We start from the raw sequence: 19,411 nt of genomic DNA on the forward strand, positions 1-19,411 counted from the left end.
AAACCACAACACCTAATGCTAGGATGCAGCTACTATCAGGCAATTACATCAGCTGCACACATAACTGGTGCACCCATGCACCTCACTACACTTCCTCCCTCAACTGACCCGGACTACGGTCCCCGAGGGCGTTCAACCTACCAGCCTTTGAGGACATACCAATGATTAAAGAGCGCTATATAAATGCCATATAACATAACGTAACATAACATAACAATCTAACAATCAAAGTGGTTGGAAACAATGAGTACTGCTGCTTCGAGACGACAAGTGATACACAAAATACCACGGGCCAAGTCAAGCTGCGATACAAAGTCATGGTGGTTCAATGCTTGGTAATATGCAGCGATTCAAATTTGTGTACATGGTGCACTGGTGCTCGAGCCAGATGAGTGATGAGTGTCTGCTTGGGAGAATCAGTGTCAACCTGGTTCTATGATGCAAACAGTGATGTTTCAAAGTTTGAGTGAGCGCCAAAGGCAGCACCATCATGTCCAATTGGTTCAAAGGGATTGAACGTGGTTTAAAGGTGCCTCAAATGGATTCAAATGGTTAAAACAGGAGGGATCCTGGCTTTTCTGGCTATATAGATGCAGTGACACCCACTGTGGAGAGTGCAATGTGAGTCATATTTAGTCTCTGCTCTCCTTGCCCAGAGAGGATGGCGAGCAGGTTGGTAGGTGTTGGTTCTCATCAAGAGTCACCTCCAATGTGAACCGTTAGTGGATAGAGATCAGAGCATGACATTGCCTTGGAACACTCAGTGGGTGAGGGTTTTGGAAAGATCAACTGCCTCAGAAGAGGTTCAAATGTATTATTTCTGATGTCCTTGAAGGTCCAAAAGGGAATTCAAGCAGGAGTCGGATACCTCACGTGTATAGGGACCAGGTCACAGTGGATAAGATAACAGTATGCCTGCTTTGGGAAGTTGCAACCCCTTTCCTTGTGACATGTGACCCTTACCTTCTGCTGTCATGCTGAGAGTGCATTGTTCTGCCAGAATTGGAGGGGAAGGAAGGAGAGAAAATCCCACAGAAAAGTAAATTAATTAAATCCTTCCTTAAATCCATGTGTTCTCTGACTGTCCTAACTCTGCCCATTTCCCTGACTGCAGCTTAGATTGCTATCTAGTGTGCAGCCCCCTGGTGTGAGGGAGGTCTTTGCAATGGAATTGACTCTTTGATGCCAGGCTTTCAGGTCATCTCCAACTAGGCATCTCCACCTGAGGGAGCAAAGAAGATTCAACAGAGGCATCAGTGAAATGCAGCCAGGTAGGTTCCTGAAATCCACACAGCCTCCTATATCTGCTACTAATTAAATATGGCTTTAGTAATTTTGTGAACTACCAATCACCATACCAAAATAGGCATGGTTTATATTTCTGGATTTTCCTTCACCATGTCGATCATTCATCATAATTATGATGTTTTTAGAACATATTTGTAGACTTAAATTTAACCTTTGCACTCAGTGACATGTCAAACAGGGCACCTATGATCTCTACGATTGCACTGTGCAGCAGGAGAAAATAGCATGCAGATAAGGACACTGATGCAGCAGAGCACTGGTGTACACTTGCTTTTTGGCATGAATTTTCATAAAAAGGAGGTCTGCTTAGCACCGCACGCTTCCTGAGATGGATTACCTGCATCATTTTATTATTGATGAAAATAAGAAAAGCCACAGATTTTACATCCTTACAAGGTGGCAGTCCATCACTGGCATGATCCTATTCAGACACCTCCACAAGATTGTTCTCCATTGTTCAGCTACAACATCATTGAGATATGTTGTGAATGACTTTGTGGAAGCCGTCTTTCTGTTGTCTTTCACATCTCAGGCACATCATCTGAGATACAAGGTATCCCTGTATTCCTGCGCAATATCCATCATTGTTAAATTTTATGTTCAGTCTGTTGCTAAAGCCATCTATTTTCAAGGATTGTATTGCATCACTGACTCGCAAAATCAACTAAAGTATTTGAATATCCTTTGTGCAGAATCTTATGGAGCCCTCAATGAAACCCTGCCTAAAGTCTCCTCCCAGTTGCCCAGGGAAAGGCAGATGCTTCCTGATAATGACCTTGGGGATGGTGTACTGGGGGAGGATCTGGGAGGAGACAGGGCCCAAGGTGGTGTGGAGATGTCATGGGATGAGACAAAGCATGTTTCCTCCAAAAGGAAGGGCTTTTCTGGATTGTTAATTCGGGTAATGGCATATTGTCATGATACTGTAACCCAGGGTACAAGCTCTGTTAAATCAGAGCAAGCCTTATTAACAGAAGAATCTTTCAAAGTATCTCAGGAGTAACACTATCCTTACTTCCAAAGGAATAATGCAAACGGATCTAGAGAAAAAAACAATGTCTTACTCTGTAACAAATAATTCTGACAGTCCATCTTTTAGTGATATTAAGGGAACTAAACCTGCCCTTAACATGTGCCCAGTTATTAAAAGAGCTAACTTTGTTGAAGTGGACTACAAATCCAATAATCCCACAAGTGCTGGGACAAGGGTTGAGGGCTGAGGAGGCATTCTGTAGAAAGAGTCAGGCAATTAAGCCTAACAGCAAACACCTGAAGGAACCTGGGAGGCATAAAAGGCCCCTTCAGGTGCAGGCAATTGGAAGGAGCTGGAACTATGACTGGAATGCGAGCTGTAGTAGTAGTAGAAGGCAAAAGGCTGGCAAACCAAATAGAAGTGGGAGAACAAAAGGGACCCCCAGAATGTGCCAACAGTAGATTTTCTGGAAGAGTCCTTTTCTCCCAAACTCTGAGGTGTCGAGGCTGTGCAGGGGAAGGCATGCAGTAGAGCTGGGTTTCCCCATGTGAGACTGATTGCTGTGGTTGCCACGCAGAGAACATGCTGGAGACTAAGGTGAGGAGCAGTTGTCAAGCCGTGTCTCTCAGGAGTGAGAGGGGGTCCATAAACATGTGGCTGTACCAAATACACCTTCACAGAGGAAGGGTGTCTGCCCCTAAGAAGCCAGAAGCAGTAGAAGTTGTGGCAGAAGACAGGAAAGCAGTGTGACCCACAGAACACGTGTCAAAGAAGCTGGTGAGTGAAGTACAGCATACTTACAAGCATTGCTGGAAACAGTATCCAGCTCCAAGTTAACTCGCGTGAGATTAAAAAGAAAGTAGAAGTTGGTCTTTGAAGCATTGAAGCTGAAAATACTCGAACAATGGAAATGTATCACTTGCGTATAATATGAAAGTCATTTTACTCTTGTGAGAACTTAACGCTGTTTAAACCTATTGTTCAAACAATAAAAGATTGTTAATATTTAAAGGACTGGTCACATGTCTCTAATTAAGAGGAGTGAACGCTGAATGGCTAACCTTGACAATACACTTCAAATTGTATACCAGTCTTTAAACCTTGAAAACTATTTTAAGAAGTGGTTGTGTGTGCCTAACTGTGATTCCTAAGGAACGACTGAACTCTATTCTTTCCTTTGATGTGGTGTACCTTTCATTTAAAGAAGTTAAAGAGTACTTTCTATTAAAGAAGATAACAAGCATTGCCAAAGCCAAGAGTCTCCCCATATTAAATGTGAAACCAGCCTTTCTCAGAGAGAAAAAGCAATCTAACTGTACAGTGAAGTTGATAACAAGTTAATTGGCCTGCGCTACGGGTGTGCAAGTATTACCTGAAGTTAATACAGTGGCACCAGGGCTTCTGGGTAATTACCTGAGCTGATAATTGGTAGAAAGGTGCAGGTAAAGTTGGGGAAGGGAAATTGGTTGTTTGTAAAGAGTATTTGAAAAGTTAACACAACCTATAGTGCCAGAGATTGTGGAAGACATAGAGAAGTGAGTCTTAAAGGCACACCCAAGTTGTTACTGTGGCAGACAGGCAAGGGATGCAAAGAGGCTGCCCCTTTTGAAGTGAGATATTCAGAGGAAGAGTGCCGTGCCTATTTATAGTTGTTGAAGTACTTTGAAGTATATCCTGTCAAAGCCTGTCTAAAAGTACACATCATTGAAGCTGTGGTAGAAGTCCAAAGTACTGAAGATGTGGTGGTATATCTGGTTGTCAGCAGATGCAGCATTGCAGTTTTCTAAACAAAGTGCAGTACTATGATACAAAGGTGACTGTTCTCATAGTGCATCAATTAGAAGTGAAGTTGTTGAAGTAGAAGCAGCAGCACTAATAATTCACCCTGACAAATATACCATTGTGAATTCTGAAACGACTAAAATACTGTTAACCAGTAACTGTGGATCACTGAATGTTTTGGATGATGCAGTTCTTTTGAACTGTGGGAAGTCTTCTTGAAGAGGTGACAAAGCATTGTGACTAGTTTTACCATTGTTGCTATTTGAGGGAACTGGAAAGTGGATATTTAACCAAGGAGAAGAGATATTCTAGCATTGAAACTTTGGTTAACAACCTTTTACTTTGAAACATCAAGAACTGATTGGAGACAGTCTATCTTTGGTTGAACATTACCATAATTGGCCTTGAATCTGGGGTAAGGGAAATCACCCAGGATATTATAAGGTTATTCAAAGACTGTGATTTTGTTCATGTCATGTTGTATTGCCATATATTTTCTTTCTGTATTTGTTTCTTAGTGTGAGGGCCAGTTATCCTGGGTTTAGGGTGTTTTCCCTTAGATTTGGTTAGGCAGGGACATCCTTATTTATTTATTTTATTACATTTATACCGCACACCATTAACCCGGTGGCATGAGGGTGCAAACAAACATACAAAGACAAACTAAAAAACACAGCCACACATAAGGAGAAAGCAACAAAAACCCCTCCCACAAACAGGTCAGTCCAAGAATAATATAGTTGGAAATCACAAAATAGCTGTAGGCTTTTCCTGCACATATCGAATAGTCAATTTCAAGAGGTTCTAAGGTTAAGAAATTGGCAGATACTGAAATACTTGGGTAAGTTACTAGACCCGCAACCCATGAGAACACAGTCTCTGTTTGGTTGAGAGCACCATTCTCTCAAATCAGTCCTGCGTAGTAGCTTCAGATCGGACAGCCTAATGACTCCCGGCACTTATCTTTGTTGAAGCCATGCCAGCACCTTGTTACATAGAGCTTCTATGGGCTCATTACCTTCAGACTTCCCAGTGTTTGTAATAACAAAGTTCCTTTGGTCCATTACAAAGGCATGTATATTTTTATCTTTAATTATTGGCATTTGGAACTTTTCTATGCGCAATCTCTGGGAGATTGAATGTGTCCCGTATCTCTGAAGGTTGATTAACAGATTTTAAATGAGAATTATAATCAAGTACAGGTATGGTAGAAAATAATTCCTAGGCTTGCCCGCTAATATCTTCAGCAGGTGGTTTATAAAGTTTATTAGTAGGAGGTATCACTCCAGTAGGTGCCCAGGGATCACCGTCAGTCAGTATGGTTTGTGAGGCGTGCTCCACCCTTTCCAATCTTATATCAACTTGGCACATATTGTCAATTTTAACAGGCTGATGATGTGTGACTGAGACAGGTGCTTGACCCATCTGAGATCCGTTGTTTACTCTGGGAGAAGTCCACCAAGGAGCAGAGGTCGGGCAATCAATTATATAGGTGGAGCTCTTTAATTATGCTCCCCTTTATGTGAGATCACTGGGCATAGGCAGTATGATCTCACGAGGAGTTATTAGATCAAGTACTCCTCTGTAGGGCAGAAAGTGTTTTTAGCTCAGGATGTTTCTCTTTCCCTCCTAGTAGAGAGGTAGCTGCAGGGAGTGGGCTTATAACAGTGCTATCCCTTCCTGATTTTGATTCACGGATGGCAGAGCCTGTGAAAGCAAAATTCAGAGTCTGGCAGTCCAATTCATTAATAATGCATTTGCAAGGATTATCCACAATGTCGATCATATCCATATCATATGGTACAGTTATACAACCACCTTGCAGACTATGGGCCTCATTACACGGACGGCGGTAAGGGTTTACCGGTACCGGTATTTTACTGGTACCGGTAAACCCTTACCGCCTTACTACGAGGTCCCTTTGCGGGTTGGAGAATTTAACGCCTGCTTTTTGCAGGCGTTAAAAACCAACCCGCAAAGGGACCAGGGAGCTAATTACGGCACCGCAATTTGCGGCGCCGTAATTAGCACCTTCCCCATTCCCATTATGCCCTATGGGGCAAAAATGGGAATGGGGAAGGGCAATGGGGGAAGGGGGAATTACCTCTCCACCAACCTTGGAATAGGGCGGTAATTCCCCTTTCCACCAAGGCGGTGTCGGTATTTTACCGTCATGGACCAAGGTGCTAATAGCACCTTGGTCCACCACCGTCCGTGTAATGAGGCCCTATGTCTTCTAGGAGTGCAAAGAGGACCTCAGACATGCAGTCTTTGATGTTTCCCACTTTTAATAGTTTTCAAGTTGGGCATCAAAATTGTGTTAGTCCTGCAGGTCATGAACATCACTAATCTACTCATCCTGAGAAAATAATTGCCTTTTCCTTGCATATAACAACACACTTCCAGTTGTTCCTGCTTTAATAAGCTAATGTACTGTATATCATTTCATTCTATTTTGGAATTTTTAGAGCATTAAGACTGTAACTTTTTCAAAATGGTGTTGCTCATCTTCTTATGGATTGCTACAAATAACACTGTGTTGTACTTCTGCTGCAAGCTCTCTGGCTGTCTGTTGAACATAGTGTGAAAGTCAAACTTTGTGGCATTTCCTCCACAATTTCTGATAGATCAAATAATCTTTAGTGTGAGAACGTATCACTGCTCAGCTCATTCAAATATTTTGGCTGTCTGAGACAATGCAAAAGCCCGGATACCGGGTCTATACAATCCCGTTCTTCAGACATTTCAAAATACAGTGCTTGTTGCTTTTATCTGCTAAACATCTTATGCAGTTCCAAGAAACCTGCGGGTCTACTGAGTTTGACCCTCATTATGAGGTTGCTGGTAGGCCGCCGGTGATACTGGAGGCCTACTGGCAACCTCGGATTATCATTTCTGCTGCCCGATATCCCGGTAATACCGGGATGTTACGGGCGGCGTAGGAATGGTTCAGTGAAGTACCAGAGGACTCCATGGGAATGGGAAAGCTGTAGTAACAGTGCTGGTGCTTCAGTGAAAAATCTGCTGGTATGGGCTTGAACTACTGGCAGCTCTGTCCTGATGGTAGTTCACTTCCCTTACCAGCAGATTTATAGTTTGTCAGTCCAGAAAAGGTGCCTTAGAAAATGAGAGAGATGTAGATCGGCAAGTATATTCTGATTTAACTTTATTTTCTATGAAATGAAAACTTTGTCCTGAATCCTCATTCACTTCTCAACTCAGGGTTAATGAGCGCTCAGGTAAACCGAATGTGTGTATGGTGATGTGCGTGCTTTAAAAAGTCTAAATTTAAAATATGTACAGGAATGATAATTGAATTTACCAGCATCTTGAACGATCAACATTTTAGTAACCATTGACATTAGGATTTCATTGAGAATGATTAAAATGTATAATTTGTTTTTGTTTCACATTTTTTGATTATTCCTATTTTTTAATACCTTCTGTGCAACGATGTGTATTTCTTGTCTCAAAAGGGGAGGAAGGTTGTAAGAATTCAATACTGTTGGACTGGTGAGTCCCATGTTCATAAAAATAACTTTGTTTGATAAATAATTTGGGGTGGGTGGAACATTCTCCCAAACTAGAGGTCTCCCAACTAAAATATCCTGCAAACCCCCTTAAACTTTATGGGTAGGTATGCAAATCTTGCTTGTTAGTGGCAATCGAGCGTGCTTGGAACCATTTGCTTTCCTGATTGTAGATTGAAAGAAGTTTGCAACACTTAGTTTGTGTTCACATACAAGGTTTTATTGCTGGTTATAATAGAGATTTAGTTGGCCTAGCATGCTGTTCTAGGTGCATGTGAGAAAAAAGCCAAGACTTGTTTTGACCTAAGTCTTTGTCAATTCAGAGGGCAAGTGGTAGGTGGTCCTTGTTAAGGATGTCGTGGGCTAGCCCATTCTAACACGGTCGTTCTTCAATCTTTAGGCTTCATAGTCTCAAGCCCCGCCTACTCACCTCACCCACCCCCAGCAGCCACTACAACAGCCCAGGGCCTGCGCAAATGTGCGCGTGCATGGGAAGTGCATTGGAAGTGCCCTGGCTGTTTGGCTGTTTCGGCGAGGAGGTGACGGGCATGAGATAATTGTACCGCAACATAATATTAAGTAATCCACTTAAGGTAACTGCAGTCTTGCTCGTAAATCTGACCATAATAAGTAGTGAATGGAAATTTTGAACAATTTATTTGCATGGGAAGTGCGTATTGTATTCGAGCTTTGTTTTTCTGGATTTGACGGGTGGGGATACAGCAAGTTTATCTTGGCCTGAAAGTGATCATTTCGATACGAATATTAGAGACAAGTTGTAATAATAGCCAGGGTTTAGGCAGGACCTTCGCCTCCTAGCATCTACCACTGTGGATTAAATTCTGATCAGAACAGTTGTTTCCATTGCATACATTTAGCCAATATAATCCAGCTTGATCTTCTGTAGAAGAGCTAGCATTGAATATACTTATTCCGGTCCCATACAGATGGGACCGGCTACAAGGAGCTCAACTATGTCTTGGGAAGCAAAATAGAATAGATTCACCCATGCTAATTTCACTCCATATGTGAAGAGTCTGATTGATAACTATTAAGAAAATTCACATTCATAAATATGATCAATCTGCTTTTTCAATCAGGAAACTCCCCAGCCACCAGCCAGGTCTTTCTCCGAGCTGTGTAAAAATGTCTTCTCCCTCTTTGCTTCCCCGAGATTCTACAGGAAAACTCTTGTTACCTCCCTTAATGTGACGTGCATCCAATAAAAATTCATCATGTCCCATACTCCTACTTTCAACAATGGCTTGGCTTATACAGTTGCAACTGTAACAAAACTGATTTCCTGCTTATTCGAGTCTTTGCTTCCTGCAAATACTGTGGACAGAGCACAGAGCACAGAGCAAAGAGAAAAAAATCTGGATGCACGTTTAAAATGACTTTCAGAGCCTGTCTTTTCCATCTCATTTTGCACTGGAGAACACATTATATTATTAATGAGTTAGAATCATGTTAGTATTGTTAATGAGGTTAGTTCATTAATCCTCAAATGTGTCTCCTGCAACAGAGGAATTTCAGGTGAAAAAAAAAATATATGCTTTTAACTGTGAAAACAAAATGGCCTATCTAATATACTGTTCCGGGATTACCCTGACAGCTGGGCCAAAGTGCTATCTCTATTATTCTCTGATATAGAATGCACCAAGTACATTCCCTACTCGTGGAATTTTTCATTTATTATTCCCATATACAAGAAGGGAGATAGATCCTTGCCTCTTAATTATCGTCCAATAGCGCTGATGGATGCAGAGTCGAAAATATTTGCAGGCTTGATATTGCAACAAGTGGAGGATTGGTCAACCGCAAATGCAATACTTCACCCTTTACAATTTGGCTTCAGAAGAGAAGTGGGTACAAAGGCGGGAGGGTTAATTATCTCTCTATTACAAGAAATCGGGTGGAAGCAAGGGTGGTCTATGCTATATCTAGCTAGCGTGGACCTGTCACTGGCTTTTGACCTGGTCGACAGGTCGACACTTTGGTGGAAACTGGACAGCTTAGGCCTTCCAAAGGAAATTCTGGCAATCATCATTCACCTCCACAAAGGTTCAAAAATACAAGTGCGCATAAACAAATAAGGTCTTCTATCTTTCCCAATCATAACATCAAATGGTCTCAAACAGGGCTGAATATTTGCCGCAGCTCTTTACAATCTATATACCTCAGATGTGGGCCCTTGTCTTATGAAGGCAGCATTTATTCAACCGACTCTCCAAGGCTAAAAGATGTGCTGGTGCTCATATGCAGATGACTTCGAGCTCTTTGATAAAAACTCATTTGGACTCCAGAGGTTGCTGTCTGCATTTGCACAGTATATGGCTCTAAATGGCCTAATCATTAATCCGTCCAAATCTCACATAATGCGGTTTAGTCGAATGAGAAAACAGATAAAGGACAAATGGTTTCTGGATAAGACCACATTAAGAACAAAGCATTCAATGATATATCTGGGATTTTTGATTAATGACAACATAAGTCTTGTACAGATACGAAATCACTTAATATGAAGGTCAGACAAAGCATTGTCCAAATGAAAGCAGTAGATGTTAAATTTGGCGCCTTCTCCTGCGTTCCAATGATAACATTTTATTTAAAAAAATGAACACCGAAAATGTCTTATGGCTTAGAAATTCCGTTTATCTCAGGCAAATTGGATGTGAGCAAATTGGAAGCCACCATCGTAAGAGAAATGACTTACTGCCTACCAAACTTTGGTCGCTCTGAGATATGAGTTTGGCTTACAATCTCTACAAAGCATTATTGAATGGAAATGTCTTTCCCTCTTTCGCAATCTGCTAACGGAAGGGGCAAGCTCATTGTACTCAGACCTGGACTGTCATATGAAGTTAAACATTACCAGATCTCTTTTCCTTAAGAAAATTATGGAAATGTGTAAAAAATTACTAAACCCTGCAGGATCCATCCTCCATACATTAGCCCATAATCCAAAAAAAGTCAAACAGCTACTGCAAAATGCAGACTAGGCAAATACGACCCAAACATTGGTAAAGCATGGTTTATATTGTCATCTGGTCGCTGGAACCTTATCTCTTTTGATTCCCAAATAGGAACTATAAAAATGTGTTCATGAGATTCTGCTTTAATGTACTGGCTATGGGAGAAATCATAGCAGCAAGGGATAAAGTAAAAGATTCTTTTATCCTTTGTAAATATTGTAAAAATTAACAAACAAAAGAAACATTGAAGCACCTATTGGTTGATTGCCCATTGTTGTGTTACTCTAGGTTTTCTTACTTCAGCCGTTTTATTGCGGATATGAATTGCATTAACTCTGATTACATATGGAAACATATGCTGCCTGATAAATACACTCCATTGCACATAGCCATAGCAAGATTTTTAAAAATGGAGTGTGGATTGGCTTAAAAGATCCAAGGCTAAGAATGCAATGTTATAAGTTATCCAGTTATTGGTTGGACAACAGAAGCAAGCATCGATTACTTTTCTCATCTGTTATATTAGTTTTGTTTCAGAATCAATGTGTTAATATAAGGTTTTTCTTTTATAAATTCGTGAAATGTTGTTATGCAGAATGCTATATTTTCAAATCATTAGCTTTCGTTCTTGTTTTACTATTACTCTACCTGTGGAAAATTCAATGTTTTAACTCGTGAAATTTTGTAAAGGTTTTCTTTTATGTAAAGAAAAAAAGCAACCATTTAATTACTTTCCTCTTCTGTTATATCAGTTTTTGTTTCAGAATTAACATGTTAATATAAGGTTTTTCTTTTAGAAATTCGTGAAATTATTGTATTTTTTGTCATGCAGAATGCTGTCTTTTGTAAATGCAAATCGTATGCTCTCATTCTTGTTTTACTATTACTTTACCTGTGGAAAATTCAATGTTTTAACTAGTGAAAATTTGCAAAGGTTTTCTTTTATGTAAAGAAAAAAACATACAAATAAATAAATAAATACTGTGATAAGAAGGAGCTAGGAGAATGACATAACAGAATTACCCCCAGGTTTAAATCAGAGGTACATTTCAAATGTGACGCCAAGGTGCTGGTGTTACATTTTCCACTTTAATTCCAAAAAATCAAGGATTTACCATGAACAGAATTAACATCCACGTCATTTCCACCAAACCTCCAACAATGGGAATTAACACGGTCCATTTTGCCAGTATTAATCTCGGGGTGAATCTTCTAGACCGAGTGATGGTACATTAGTTTGTCTGCATTTCTGAAAAATATTCTGCAAACGTAACTCCAAACTTGGAATGAGGCCATTGTCTTTTCTGCTCTAAGTGAATATACTTAATGGTTTCAAATGTAGAAAAGCAACGCCGTCTGAAAGGTATCCGGTCATTGCATCGACAACCAACGCATCGACAGCCATACCATCTAAAAAAAGCCTTTAAAAAAAGCATCTAATGCATTTTTTTAGATGGTAAAGGTTTTAGTTTAATAAATATGGGTTTTAAAGGGTCAAAAAGGGAGGTTGCCCCCCCCCTGATTAACTAAAAAAATGGAAAGAAATGCATTAGATGCTTTTTTTAGATGCTTTTTTTTAGATTTTTAGATGGTATGGCATTTGATGCTTTGGCTGTCGATGGAATGACTATAAACCGTCTAAAACAACTGACCTTTGATACTTTTTATTTATTTATTTTTATTGTTTATAGCGCAAACCTGCACTGTAGGCAGCAGAACGCTTTACAGAGTTAAAGAAAAGCCAAAGGCTAGCATTTTTAACATTAGTGTAGTACTATGGGGGCCTTTGATAACAGCAGACTGGTTACAGTGGAACTCCTTTTCTGGCTGCCAATTGGAAACTAAGATGGAGTTAGTACTAGTGAATTTTCAGTGTTCCGGAAACGGAATGACGTGGGTAACTCATATATCTTAGTTGCTTGTATGCAGGGGGATTTTGATAGTTGTGAATTCTATCCGCTAAAGTGACACTCTTGTAAATTGAGAATTTTCAGAGAATAGATTTTCGTCATTTATTTTATCATGAATTGATTTAATTTCCGTGTATAATCATTTGTCTGTACAGACCTTTCATCTTGAACGTCCAAAGGCTACTGGGTTTTTTAGTGTTTTATATACTCCCATTGTTTTATCAGTTCATAAATATGTATTACATTTCTGCAAAATACATGTATAATCACTTCATACAGCCTTAACCATGCTGTTTTAGAATTCACTTAATTAAGGGCCAGCTGAGCAAAATCATAGTCACATTTTAAACGATTGTATGCTTGCTCATCAACACATATACGCTTCGGAGAAAAGCATACTCCTCCGTTTTGACTGAAGAAACAACTAAATTGCAATCAATGTCTTTCCAGCATTCAGGCACATCTTTTGTTATTTCTTGTTTAATTGTACTCATAAAAAATATTAACAATGTGACCAGATCGATACATGCATTACGACATCTAGCATTGTAGCTAACAACATTGATCGATTTCATTTTCCAATTTTAATATTTGTGCTTCTTGGAACAAATAAAGGCGTTATCGCATTAAAGAACAAGTGCATATTAATATCATATTGAATCACGTCCATTCAGAGGCAGTGTATGTTCGGGTGTTTGCAAAGTGGGAAATGGCGGTACTTCTCATTGTTTATAGGCATGTTGTTGAGCAGAATGTTTGGAAATCAGCACCGTTGTCACGGCTTTTGTTGTTTCTGAGGAGCAATATTACAAGTCATACACACTCACATTTAATACACTCAAATGTAAGAAGCACAAACAATCCTCAAGCATATGTGGGATGGTAAGAAATATGGGACCGCCTGCAGTCATTGTAAACAGTACACAGGAGAGACCTGTAAATACAACCAAAAATGTTCCATGAAACATGCAATACTCGAATGCTTCAATCAGCTTAAAATGAAACCGTATTTGTTTTAGGGACCGAGGGCGTGGTCTTTGGACATTCAGTGGAAACACCGCATATACGGGCAGAACCTTCACAAGACCTCAAGTAAGTTCTTGCTTCTATTAAATAAATGTATTTTGATGGATTACCTTATTCTAAAAGAACAGCATATGTTCAAGAATGTGTAGCTTCTACTGATGTTGTGAGCATTTTTATTTTGGTTTGTTCCACATCGCATACATACTGGGGAGTGAGCACTGTAGAGTTATTGAGGAAAGTGTACTAATTTTAGTCTTCATTACGAGTTAGGTGGTAATTCAATTGTAAATCTACTCAATCGTCACCCAACTCGATTACCGGTACCACCACTTGATCCAGTGGGGTTACCAACAAAGTGGTGTTAGGGCGGTGTCATTCCCCCTTTTTTTTAGAGTCCAAAGCACTCCATGAGGATTTCAGCATAATTACAGCTGGTGGTAACTCTGCCACAGTAATTCCACTCATTTCTGGCATCAGGTGGAAGGTGGTAAATGCTCTACAATACCACCAAAATTGTAGTATGATGGTGCCATAATGTGACTGTAAACTGTTTGTAACAGAATTACCACCACTTCTACCCACAGCTCGGTATTTGTAATAAGGTCCACAATCCTTCCTCACCCAAACCCGAGCAGTGCAAGCAATCACATGCTTGTTCCCCCTCTTTCCTTCCTCACCCAAACTTGCATGCTCGTTCCCCCTCTTTCCTTCCTCACCCAAACCCGAGCAGTGCAAGCAATCACATGCTCGTTCCCCCTCTTTCCTTCCTCACCCAAACCCGGGCAGTGCAAGCAATCACATGCTCGTTCCCCCTCTTTCCTTCCTCACCCAAACCCGGGCAGTGCAAGCAATCACATGCTCGTTCCCCCTCTTTCTTTCCTCACCCAAACCCGGGCAGTGCGAGCAATCACATGCTCGTTCCCCCTCTTTCCTTCCTCACCCAAACCCGGGCAGTGCAAGCAATCACATGCTCGTTCCCCCTCTTTCCTTCCTCACCCTCACCCAAACCCGGGCAGTGCAAGCAATCACATGCTCGTTACCCCTCTTTCCTTCCTCACCCAAACCCGGGCAGTGCAAGCAATCACATGCTCGTTCCCCCTCTTTCCTTCCTCACCCAAACCCGGGCAGTGCAAGCAATCACATGCTCGTTCCCCCTCTTTCCTTCATCACCCAAACCCGGGCAGTGCAAGCAATCACATGCTCGTTCCCCCTCTTTCCTTCCTCACCCTCACCCAAACCCGGGCAGAGTAAGCAATCACATGCTCGTTACCCCTCTTTCCTTCCTCACCCAAACCTGGGCAATGCATGCAATCACATGCTTGTTCCCCCTCTTTCCTTCCTCACCCAAACCCGGGCAGTGCAAGCAATCACATGCTCGTTCCCCCTCTTTCCTTCCTCACCCAAACCCAGGCAGTGCAAGCAATCACATGCTCGTTACCTCTCTTTCCTTCCTCACCCAAACCTGGGCAATGCATGCAATCACATGCTTGTTCCCCCTCTTTCAAAGGAGTTTTCAAAGGAGGCAAACGCTTCGTGTTGTTATTCCTAAAGTTGTGAATCCTTTACCCTTTTAGTTTCAAGCAAAGTGACTCCTACCGTTTTTTGTTGCCAACTGTAAACACTGGCCTTATGCGCCTGTCACGTCATCACTGTCAAGGTACCCTTGCAGCATGGTGTGCTGAATCAATTTATGAATCAGTCCATACACCTTACAGCAATTGTCTGCTCTCGGCAACATGAAATCACCACATTACTTATCTGTAAATGTGCCACAAACCGTTTGTATTGTCGCAAAAAAGGAGGAAATATAATGCACCCATCTTCAACATTGTATAATTAGTATGATTGACAAAACCATGTAAAAACAATCCACTCGGTACCCCCAAAAGGCACCCCAGTGCCCCCACCCCACTGCTACATATGGTGCCACCACCAGCACCTCAAGAACATTTTAACTTTTCGATTCCCAGCATAAAAAACACAGAATTCCCAAATGCATTGAAGGGTCTATCATGCCCAAACAGGGTAGGGATGCATGTACACAGGGTTCTGTGACGGATGGCAGTAGCCACCCCCTCCACGCAGCTCCCTCAAGCTCCCTCGATTCTAATGCCTCGATAGCCACAATCTATTCTGAGAAAATCTCTACAAGGGTTTGAAAAGGTCACATCCAAACTTCAGGTGGCTCAAGCTTTGACTGAAAGGGTTCACTCTCCCTTAGATAGGGTTCTCGCAACCTGCTTCTCTCTATTTGCCTTTTGCAACCAATTTCCCCATAGAAGCTAAAACCCGAACAACCTCTTGAATGCTTAACACACTGATGAATCATTGCGCATGTGCATACGTTTAGGAGCTAGAGCCTGTGATACCTGTTCTCAATACCGTATCATACTGCTGGAACATGCTGATACTCAGTATCTGGTTCGCATAACCATCTCTGGGCAAATTTACAGTCATGCAGCTGTTGTGTGTCCAGACTCTTTTGACCGGTGTGGCCCAAGTGGGGCACTGGGGTTGCATGAAGTATGAGTGCGCGCACACACATACACAAAAGTCTGATTTTTTAAATATTTCCCATTTGTTTGCATAAATATATATGGGGGAGACCCTCTCACGCCCCCCACCTTACCTCTATACATTTGTATTAACTTTACACCCCCCCACATATAAATCTATTTGCAAACAAATAGGGGTCGGACTTTTGGGAGTCAGACTTTTTGCCCTCAGTCATTTTGGACAAAACCGCACACACACACTCTCTCTCTCTGATCATAGTTTATGTTAATGGGGTGGTACCTGGGGCAGCCAATGCGATTCCAGGGGTAGTGCGTGCCGCCCAATGCCCCCTCCTGGAACACGCCTATGGCAGCTTATTGTGGCATACTCTTTTACTGGTTTGTTTTTGTCTATGAATGAGGCAAAGTGGTATGTATCTTCTTGTTTTTTATTTCTCCACTTTACTACTTCCTTTTCAGCCTAATTACCCTACCTCTGTTGACTTGCGCTCGGCAGTAACTGGGTATCAGCTCAGCACGTTTTGGGCCTTGATAAGGTGTTTGGGCTTGTGTTGTTCTGGAATTGACTGTTTGCCCGGAAAAGGCTTGGGTGGGATTATATGGGAGAGAGTTGGACTGCATTCCTGAAGGTGTTGGAGGGGGTGGCCCTTTTTTTTAGTACCCCTCTGCCACTCTAGAAATTTGACACCTTATCATTTTAGAAGTATTTCTTCGGTATTTAGCAGTGTTTTTTTAATTTTTTTTTTGGTAATGCAAACGTTTTTAGATAATACAGATTGTGATAAAACCTGTTCGCCCCATTACATTTTATCTATGCATTTGCTCTATTTTTTTAGCACGAGTGCTGCTATTAGATGTCCTGGCCACAAAAATGCAACTAGTTAAGCTGCGTTATCCCTCCCAAAAAACATATACTAGTGAATGCTCTTTTAGGGGCAGACTTGATTGTGGCTTGCACTGCACATAGTGTGAGATTGATTAAAATGCCTCAGGACATTATTATCATTCAAGTTTTCAGGACTGAACCAAAATTGGCTAGGAAGAGGGGGAGAGGTTTGAAGGGTGGTATGGGTATTGTACTGGCATCTTATACTAGTCTTCAGCCAATACATTTATCTTAACTCATTGGTGTCTCAGACATGTTCTCCATTACCTCTCATGTGGGGCAGCATGAAGGGAGGTTTGGGAATCATATAGTATGTACTGAGAAAACCTCTTAAGACATAGGATACAATGCTCAATGATACATAGGATGAATCACAACTGTGCTATTGCGTTGCCGTATGCAATTGCTATGTGTCACTCCCACCAGGTTCCACTACCCCTTTGTCTTGAAAGACATATGAACACGAGTGATGCCATTGTCTGGGGATATGCTTGCTCTTTCCTAAGAAGTTAAAGGTCTCACAAAGGTAGCAGTGGGAAGTCTGCCAAAAGCAAAATACACCCCAAATCCTGGAATTAGTCCCCTAATGATGATATAGATATTAGGTGTGGGCCATGGAGTTGATTCCAAACTGATGGGAGAGGCTAGATAAACCACTTACCACGTATGGAAATAAAAAAAAACACAATTCTATTGTTGTGAATGTATCTTTTTAAATAGGTCACAAAGAGGACGGCGAGCATGCAATTATAAAGGTGCACATTATGTACTGTCGTTAAGGTGCACCGTGGGTGAGTGATTGACAGATGTTTAAAAAAAGATAGTGTATTTCTAACATTGAGTTAAGCTTTCTCTTCCAAACACATTTTTCCTCTGGAACCATTGTACAGAAAACTGGGGTAATTAACCTTCATTGGCTTTTCTCGTAACACACTGACAGTCCCAATAAGGGTTGTGCCATTGCATAACAATAGTAATTGGTAAGGGTCGGCTTGCAAAATGTTAGCCAGACCAAATTGGCTGTGGGTGGGGGAAGACTGACTCTACTGGATAACCCTGTGATACCTCAGTGCAGTAATTAAGGATAGTGGAGAAGCTATACATATGGAGCTTCCTCCATCTGATACCCCACTGGAGGGGTGGACAGACTGTTAGCAGTTATGTCTGCAGTGAACCAGTTGTGTTGGTGACGGTAGCCATGGGTAGTTATCAAAGATATGGAATTGCATCACCTGGGCTCCCAGTCACCTTGGACTGGGTCAAAACAGCTTTATCATGGCCAGTTTCTGGGCTATTCAAGCCAGTATGGCTCTGAAAATCAATACAGCCTGGAGAATGGCCAATGAGGTAAGCTTTGCCATTATCATGCGTAGCGGTGCTGGTGGCACTGCTCTTGGCGTTGGACTCACTCTCATCATGGGAGCACTGAGGTGACAGCCATACTGCCATTTCCACATGGCTCTCGGTGCAGCACTCCCATGATGAGGGCAAGCACCATGCTAATAGTCATACTGCCTGCCACTCATGAGTCTCTGTGCAGCGCTCCCTCTCTACATGGGAGCGCCATGCTAAAAGTGATGTCAGCACTGCTCTCCTCCTCGCCCAGGCCTACCTGTCAGACATGGCATGGACAACGAAAATAACGCATACACTAGCCCTCCACTGTTTACCTTCTTAGGGAGGGGAATCCCCCTGCCTGTGCTGCTCTCCTCCTTGCCTGGTCCACACTTGACAGACGCAGATGCATCCAGGGCTTCAAACAATAACCCGCCTCTCTCCTCCACTCCTTCCCTCTTTAAGGTGGAGGGCAGCCATCTGCCCACTCCCCTTGTTGGCCACAGACTTCATTTGGCTGCATCTAGCAGAAGCCGGCCCAGGATTGTCTAAGCCATGTCCCTCCCTCCTCATCACGTTTGCATGTGGTCGCTGGGCCTCCAGCCAGAATGCCTTATTATATGTTTTTTAAAAACATGTTGAAGGACTTAATAGCTTTATAGACAATGCCCAAAGACTGTACTAGGTGTTATGAGCCCTGTAGACCTCGTTAAATGACCTTTACAGGCTGGCTATAAAACCAGTATAGCGTCTTGACTGGTTAGGATAGCACACTGATTTTTCAGAGCACTACATTCCAGCACTAATAGCAGCATGGTGCATATTGCAGCCAATTCCATGAAACCTCCCAGGCAGTGTTATGTCCTAAATTAGCCTTTGCAGACTAGGGAATTGGATGCAGAACTAATAATTTACATGAACTTCATAGTTTCAAGACCAAGACGTGTTATAATAGCTTTAGCTTTAATTTGGCTTATACAACTCATTAAATGCCTTGCTGGGGCCTGAAACTAGGTCTTCAGGTACCATATCACCAACGTCTTCAGACGGGTCTATAAAGTTTAAGTATATAATTTATTGCAAAGTTTGAGGACATGTGCATTGGAGCTGGCAATATCATGTTGGTCAGGGAGTTCTTCTATTTAGTGCCTATTGAAGCATCAATGGCAT

General features: G+C 41.7%; 1 protein-coding gene across 4 annotated transcripts in view; it reads left to right on the forward strand.

Annotated features, from left to right (window-relative positions):
- The window catches only part of SGCZ (sarcoglycan zeta), a 6,780,780-nt gene that overhangs the window by 6,461,340 nt on the left and 300,029 nt on the right, over positions 1–19,411 (forward strand). For all 4 annotated transcript variants that reach the window (XM_069631598.1, XM_069631597.1, XM_069631596.1 and 1 more), the window contains one exon: positions 13,498–13,570. In XM_069631598.1, coding sequence (XP_069487699.1) covers positions 13,498–13,570 — 73 coding nt within the window. The remainder of the gene's footprint in view (positions 1–13,497; positions 13,571–19,411) is intronic.

Source organism: Ambystoma mexicanum, chromosome 6q (assembly GCF_040938575.1).
Source record: "Ambystoma mexicanum isolate Mex_15411 chromosome 6q, UKY_AmexF1_1, whole genome shotgun sequence".
Lineage (NCBI taxonomy): Eukaryota > Metazoa > Chordata > Amphibia > Caudata > Ambystomatidae > Ambystoma > Ambystoma mexicanum.